The following is a 7,503-nucleotide window of genomic DNA, read 5'->3' as shown; positions in this document are numbered from 1 at the left end:
TTATTTATTTATTTATTTTTTTTATTTATTTTTACTTAAAAAATTTTTTAAAAAGATTTTATTTATTTATTTGAATGAACACTTTGAACCTATGGTTATTTATTTTTACTTAAAAAAATTTTTAAAAAGATTTTATTTATTTATTTGACAGAGAGAGACAGCCAGCTGTCCCAGAGAGGGAACACAAGTAGGGGGAGTTGGAGAGGAAGAAGCAGGCTCCCAGTGGAGGAGGGAGCCCGATGTGGGGCTTGATCCCAGGACTCCGGGATCACGTCCTGAGATGAAGGCAGATGATTAATGACTGAGCCACCCAGGCGCCCCTCAAAATTTTTTTTAAAGAGTTTATTCATTTGAGCGCGCGCGCGAGAGAGCATGGGGGGTTGGGAGGAGCAGAAGGAGAGGGAGAAGCAGGCTCCCCACTGAGCAGGGAGCCCGGGATCATGACCTGAGCTGAAGGCAGACACTGAACTGACTGAGTCACCCAGGCATCCCAGAACCTATGGTTATTTAGAATAATATATACTTATTAATGTATTGATGTTACCTCTGAGTAGCAATGTGAGCAGCAACTAGAATAGTGGAGTACCACTTTTATGGTATAAATAAATAGTTTGGGTTTTTTTTTGTAATCGCTGTATTGAGATATTCACATGCCATACAATTCACCCACTTACAGTGTGCAATTCAGTGGTTTTTAACAGAGTTGTGCAACCATCACTGCAATAAATACTAGAACATCTTCATCACCCCAAAAAAGAAACCACACACCCTTTAGCCATCAATCCCCAAATTTTCCCCAAACTCCTACTAGGCAACACTAAGTGAGTCTGTGTCTCGATGGATCTGCCTATTGCAGATTTTTCATATAAGTGGGTTTATACTATGCATGGTCCTTTGCGATGAACTTTTACTTAGCATACTCTCTTCGAGGTTCTTCCTTGTTGTAGCGTCTGTCAGCACTTCATTGCTTTCCTTGCTGAATAGTAGTCCGTTGTATTGGATCCACCACATTTCATGGATCCGTTCTTCAGTTGGTGATGAACACGTCTTAGCAATTCTGAGCAACGCCGCTCTGACCATCTGCGTACAGGTTTTGGTGTGCATGGATGTTTTCATTTCTCTTGGTTGTATACCTGGGGACAGACTTGCTGACTCACACAGTAACTCTGTATTTAACTTCTGAGGAGCCACCAGACGGGTCTTCCAAGTGGTTGTACCAGTTTCCAGTCCTACCAGCCGTGGATGAGCGTTCCAGTTGCTCCACATTCTCACCAACACTTGTTACTTCTCTTTTTTTCCTAGTCTGTTTGTTTGTTTCAGTTGAAGTGTGATTAACATACAGTGTGAAGTTAGTCTCAGGTGTACAAGATACTGATTCAGCGGTTCTATCTATAGGGTACCCGGTGTTCACTACGACAACTGTACTTGCCATCTGTCACCGTGCATTACTACAGTGTTCTTGGCTAGACTCCCTACGCTGTGCTTTCATTCCCATGACTTGTTTCTTTTATAACTGGAAGTTTGTACCTCCTAATCCACTTTGTCTATTTCACCCATCCTCCCCCAGCCTCCCCTTTGGCAACCACCTATTTGTTTTCTGTATTTGAGTCTGTTTCTTTCTTTCTTTCCTTGTTCCTTTGTTTTGTTTTTTAGATTCCATATATAAGTGACATCATATGGTATTTGTCTTTCTCTGTCTGACTTATTTCACTTAGCATAATACTGTCTGGGTCCATCCATGTTATTGCAAATGGCAAGATCTTATTCTTTTTTTATGGCTGAGTAATAGTCCACGGTGCGCACGCACGCACACGTATGCTACATCTTTATTCATCTATGAATGGACACTTAGGTTGCTTCCATATCTTGGCTAATTGTAAATGATGCTGCAATAAGCATGGGGGTGCATATATCTTTTCAAATTAGTGTTTTCATTTTCTTTGGGTAAATACTCAGTGGAATTATGGATCATGTAATCTTATTTTTAAATTTTTGAGGAGCAGTGTCTGCACCAATTTACATTCCTACCAACAGTGCACAGGGGTTCCCTTTTCTCCACGCTGTTGCCAAGACTTGTTTCTTGTCTTTTTGATTGTAGCCCTTCTGACGGGTGTGAGGTGACAGCTCGCTGTGGTTTGGTTTGCGTGTCCCTGATGACGAGTGATGTGGAGTATCTTTTCATGTGTTAGCCATCTAGACGTCTTCTTTGAAAAAAAAATGTCCATCCGGGTCCTCCGCACTTATTTATTCATTTGTCTGTTTATGATTTTTAAGTAATCTCTACACCCAGCGTGGGGCTTTTTTCCTGTCTAATCTGGATGCTTCTTATTGTATTTTCTTGCGTAATCACCCTGCTAGAACTTCAGTGTAATGTTGAATAGAAGTGGGGAAGGTGCACGTCCCCCTCATGTTCCTGATCTTAGCGGGAAGGCGCTCAGTCTTTCAGCATTGAGTACGGTATTAGCTGTGGGGTTTGGGTAGTTGCCCTTTATTAGGTTGAGAACATGCCCTTCAGCTCTTAGTTTGTTGAGCTTTTTTGTCAAGCAGGAGTGTTGGATTTTGTCAGATGTTTTTCTGTGTCTGTTGAGTTGTGGCTTTCCCCCTTTATTCTGTTGGTAGGAGCGTATTTACATTAATTGATTTTTGGCTGCTAAACTGAGCTTGTAGTCTTGGGACAAATCATTTTGTCATAACGTGTAATTTTTTTTAATATGTTGCTGATTTTGGTTTGCTAGTGTTTTGTGGATTTTTGTATCTATATTCTGAGAAAAATTATCATCTGAGGTTTTCTTGTGATGTTCCATCTGGCTTTGGTATCTGGGTAATACTTCCCTCATAGGATGAATTCAGAAGTATTCCTCTTCTGTTTTTTAAAATTTTTGTGGGGGCGCCTGGGTGGCCCAGTCATTAAGCGTCTGCCTTCGGCTCAAGGCATGATCCCGGGGTTCTGGGATCGAGCCCCACATCAGGCTCCTCCGCTATGAGCCTGCTTCTTCCTCTCCCACTCCCCCTGCCTGTGTTCCCTCTCTCGCTGGCTGTCTCTCTCTCTCTGTCAAATAAATGAATAAAATCTTAAAAAAAAATTTTTTTTTTTGTGAAGAACTGGTATCAGTTCTTTTCTAAATATATTATAGAATTCATCAGTGAAGCCATATGGGCCTGGGCTTTTCCTTGTGGTCGTTTTTTAAAATAAAATTTCAAGTTCTTCATGAACTTTTGTACTATTCAAATTCTTTAAATAGCATTTTGATCTGCAAGACGTTAAAATTTTTTGAAAGTGTGTGAGCTTTGGAAATAGACCAGCAGACAGACCTAGGATTGAGTTCCATCTTGGAGCTTCAGCTTGGGGGTAAATTTCTTAATACCTCTGAATCTTAGCGTTCTCACTCGCAAATTAAGGGAGACAGTAGCATGTTGTAAGGTCGACAGGGCCCAGGTCAGGCATGCAATGAGAGTTTAGAGATGGCTCGGCCCCAGGCTCTGGGTAGCTATTTAGATCCCTTCACAGCCTGTTTCTCCTCCTGCATTTCTGCCCCAGGGTGCTGTGCCGTTCCTGGTTAGTGCCACGTCTGGCACTACCGTGCTGGGGGCCTTTGACCCACTGGAGGCAATTGCTGACGTGTGCCAGCGTCATGGGCTGTGGCTCCATGTGGATGTGAGTGAGACTTGGGCCTGGGGTGGGGGTGAGCTGAACCAAGTCCAAGGCCAAGGCCCACATTATTCCTTTTGCTCCACAGGCCGCCTGGGGTGGGAGCGTCCTGTTGTCACAGACACATAGACATCTCCTGGATGGGATCCAGAGGTGCATACGGCCACCTGCTTCCTGAATCCCACCCTTCAAATCCTTGACCCAGAGAACAGGCCTGGACTAGGGAGCTTCCATGGGAGTGAGAGAAGGAGGTTGGTGGGAGGGGTATGGAGAGACGGTAGACTGGGACTGGCAAGTCAGACATCAGACATGGGGATTCTTCCTGACTGCTGGGCCGGGGTGAGACCCCAGCCCCTTTACTGAAGATTTGGCGAGGAGGGGGGCTGTGGCTGAGGGGCAGCGAGCTGATGGAGCTTTGCTCTGCCCACCGCAGGGCTGACTCCGTGGCCTGGAATCCTCACAAGCTTCTCACCGCAGGCCTACAGTGCTCAGCCCTTCTTCTCCGGGATACCTCGGTGGGTCGGCCCTGCCCTCTCCTCCCTCCACCTCTCACCCTGGACCTCTGTCTTTTTCCCTGGCCCACCTTCGAGAGGGTCCTGGCCTTATTATGTCCTTCTCACCATCCCATCTGAAGCTGAGTACCCGTGGCCACCCTCAGCCTCTGTAGTACCCCCATCCGCTCCCCCACTATGGCCCGTCTTCAAGCAAAGGAACAAGTTCCCAGCTTGCAGTTGTAATCGAAGGGCTCCCAGGCCGAATTTGGGAAGAGCTCTGGGTATCGGGAGAAAACCCGGAGAAAGGGGCCTGACTCAGCTGGCAGCCACCCTGCCTGGTGCCAGGGAAAGAACGGGTGGGCTGAGCTAAGAAATCCCCCTGTGCGGCTCTGGAAGAGGCCTCGGTGGAGAGGGTGGGGTCTGACAGTCCGCCCCCTGCGCCCCCCTCCGACCAACAGAACCTGCTTAAGCGCTGCCACGGGTCCCAGGCCAGCTACCTCTTCCAGCAGGACAAGTTCTACGACGTGGCTCTGGACACTGGCGACAAGGTGGTGCAGTGTGGCCGCCGCGTGGACTGTCTGAAGCTGTGGCTCATGTGGAAGGCACAGGGCGGGCAAGGGCTGGAGCGGCGTGTCGACCAGGCCTTTGCCCTTGCCTGGTAGGAGTGGGGGCGGTCCAAGTTCCTCTCCCCTGGGGTTCTGTCTGGTCCAGTCCTGCCCCCACCCATAACCCCGCTCCTCCCATGTTTCCTGTTCTCAGGGTGTCTTGGCTCATTCTCAGGGTCTCTTCTGTTTCTGTATCTCTGCTTTTCCTCCTCCATTTGTGATTTCTCTCTCTCTCTGTGTTTGCAGGTACCTGGTGGAGGAATTGAAGAAGCGAGAAGGATTTGAGTTGGTCATGGAGGTATGCACCCCCCTCCCCACCCCAGCCCTGATGGGGGAAGTGGGGCAGTGAGGGGGGATCGTCCCCCTTTCACAGCTCACACCTTCTCCTCCCTCATTCCTCCCAGCCTGAGTTTGTCAATGTGTGTTTCTGGTTCGTGCCCCCCAGCCTGCGGGGGAAGAAAGAGAGCCCGGATTACGGTGAAAGGCTGTCTAAGGTAGGCTCTCTTCTGGGCTCTCCTTAGCCCAGTTTAGGGAAGTGTGGTGCTTCTGGTGTGTTTGTGCCCCCTGCTGGCTGTGAGTGGCATGGCAGGTGCCTTTGCTAGTCTTGCTCCTGAGGTGGCTGTGTGAATTGGAAGACAGCCCCAACTTGTCCTCATTTCTGTGGGGGTGGGGGTAGGAGATAAGGTATGTTTCTGGAAAATGAAAAGAAGACAGAGAGGGATGTTACGGGACAAGTCACCAGTGTGCAGTAGGTAGTCCGTGGGCGTTATGCTGGGAGCTCGGGCCCAGGACAGCCGTGTGAGGCCTTATTCACTGATGCTGGGGACAGAATAACCCTATAAGGCTAGCCCAGACATGCCTCCTCGAGGAAAGGAGATTTGTCATGTCCCTAAGGACAGATTGGTACTAGGTGCCGCAGATGATCTGAAAGGACAAGAATGTTCTTGCCCTCAGGAGTTATTCAGAAAGCTAGAGTTACCCATCTGAACCAATACGTTCAAGGCAGTCTTGTAAATTATGTGTTAGATTACAGGGCACAGATCGCAAATACTCCAGGAATTCAGAGAGGGGAGAGGAAGGTGTTAAGGATGACAAAGGCTAGATGTTAGACCGAAGCAGTGTTGGCAGTCAGGGAACAGTCAAGATTTGGGAGAAAATGCTCTGTGTGACAACCTGGAGATAGATCAGATAGGAAATAATGCAGAGGCTGGAGAAGGCCAAGCAGGCCAGATGTAGTGGAAAAGGTGACCTGGGGCCACGGCCAGGAGCCCAGCGATAAGTGCTCCCTCGGAAAGGCAGCTGAGTGAGAGGGGAGTGCGCCTAGGGGAGCCTAGGGAGGCTGCTGCTTGAAGTTCTCTCCACCCCTTCCACAGGTGGCCCCGGTGCTCAAGGAGCGCATGGTAAAGGAGGGCTCCATGATGATCGGCTACCAGCCCCATGGGACCCGGGGCAACTTTTTCCGCATGGTTGTGGCCAACCCGGCGCTGACCCGGGCTGATATGGATTTCCTTCTCAACGAGCTGGAAAGGCTAGGCCAGGACCTCTAAGCCTCCCCCTCGCTGCTGGCCCTGACACCGCCCACCCTCACCGTCTCTGTGCCTTCCCTTCCCGTGTTCTCTGGAACAGAGTGACCTTAACAACCTCTCTATGCCTTGACCCACTAACTCTCTCATTAAATATTTGCTATTGGGAGAATATTTAAATCAACTACAGTGTATCAAGATGATGGAATGGTACTCTGCCATTAGAATTGTATTTACAAAGAAGATTTTTATTGATATGAGAAAAGATAATTTAATATAATGTTATATTGAAAAAGCTGGATACAAGACTTTGTATATAGTAATATCTGAGCGGTGTCAAACATACATAGGAGGAGACTGATAAAATGAAATATGCCAAATATTAACAGTTTTCCCTGGGATGGGGTTATAGGCAATTTAAAATTAATTTTTTTATTCCTTTTGTGCCCTTCCCTTATATTACATAATGAATATGATTTACTGTTATAATAGGGAAATAATAAAAGTGAAACCTTCAACTATATTATTTTGGTATGTTTTGAAGTTTGTTATCTTTCAACCAAATAATAGAGAATGTGAATATTTTTTTTTAAAGGCAGGTGTAAGAGAGGCTAAAAATAGGAAAATTCTTTTCTCAAGAAATCTGTAGTAGGAGAGGAAAGACCAAACGTGGAGTAGTTCTAAATTAAGTGCACTTCGGTGACACTGAAAACAAAATAGGTACTGATTGTATGTTGAGACCGGAGCCTTGTCCACTTACCACTCTTGAAAAATCCTCACACACAAAACAAAGGAGGAATTTGCCTCCTGTAGGCTCGCCTGGCTGGCTCAGTAGGTAGAGCGTATGCTCTCGATCTTGGGGTTGTGAGTTCGAGCCCCATGTTGGGTATAGACATTACTTACTTACTGATATATATACATACCTACTTAAAGTTAAAAACAAACAGATTTTCCTTCTGTAATTTAAACAACAGAAACCAAGTTTAAAAAAAAGAAGGGGCGGGGCGCCTGGGTGGCACAGTGGTTAAGCGTCTGCCTTCGGCTCAGGGCGTGATCCCGGCGTTATGGGATCGAGCCCCACATCAGGCTCCTCCGCTGTGAGCCTGCTTCTTCCTCTCCCACTCCCCCTGCTTGTGTTCCCTCTCTCGCTGGCTGTCTCTATCTCTGTCGAATAAATAAATAAGTAAATAAATAAATCTTTAAAAAAAAAAAAAAGAAGGGGCACCAGGGTG

At 46.9% G+C, this 7,503-nt stretch overlaps 1 protein-coding gene across 4 annotated transcripts in view; it reads left to right on the top strand.

Moving 5' to 3' along the window:
• The window catches only part of CSAD (cysteine sulfinic acid decarboxylase), a 26,150-nt gene extending 19,356 nt beyond the window's left edge, over nt 1-6,794 (top strand). For all 4 annotated transcript variants that reach the window (XM_034645629.1, XM_011229916.3, XM_034645630.1 and 1 more), the window contains 7 exons: nt 3,539-3,655; nt 3,738-3,802; nt 4,083-4,164; nt 4,602-4,801; nt 4,995-5,046; nt 5,153-5,242; nt 6,122-6,794. In XM_034645629.1, the coding sequence (XP_034501520.1) occupies nt 3,539-3,655; nt 3,738-3,802; nt 4,083-4,164; nt 4,602-4,801; nt 4,995-5,046; nt 5,153-5,242; nt 6,122-6,295 (780 nt within the window). In that variant the 3' untranslated portion in view covers nt 6,296-6,794. The remainder of the gene's footprint in view (nt 1-3,538; nt 3,656-3,737; nt 3,803-4,082; nt 4,165-4,601; nt 4,802-4,994; nt 5,047-5,152; nt 5,243-6,121) is intronic.
• Nucleotides 6,795-7,503: the final 709 nt, after the last annotated feature.

Source organism: Ailuropoda melanoleuca, chromosome 16 (genome assembly GCF_002007445.2).
Source record: "Ailuropoda melanoleuca isolate Jingjing chromosome 16, ASM200744v2, whole genome shotgun sequence".
Taxonomy (NCBI): domain Eukaryota; kingdom Metazoa; phylum Chordata; class Mammalia; order Carnivora; family Ursidae; genus Ailuropoda; species Ailuropoda melanoleuca.
The sequence above is the reverse complement of the archived record's forward strand: the minus strand, read 5'-3'. Positions and strand labels throughout refer to the sequence as shown.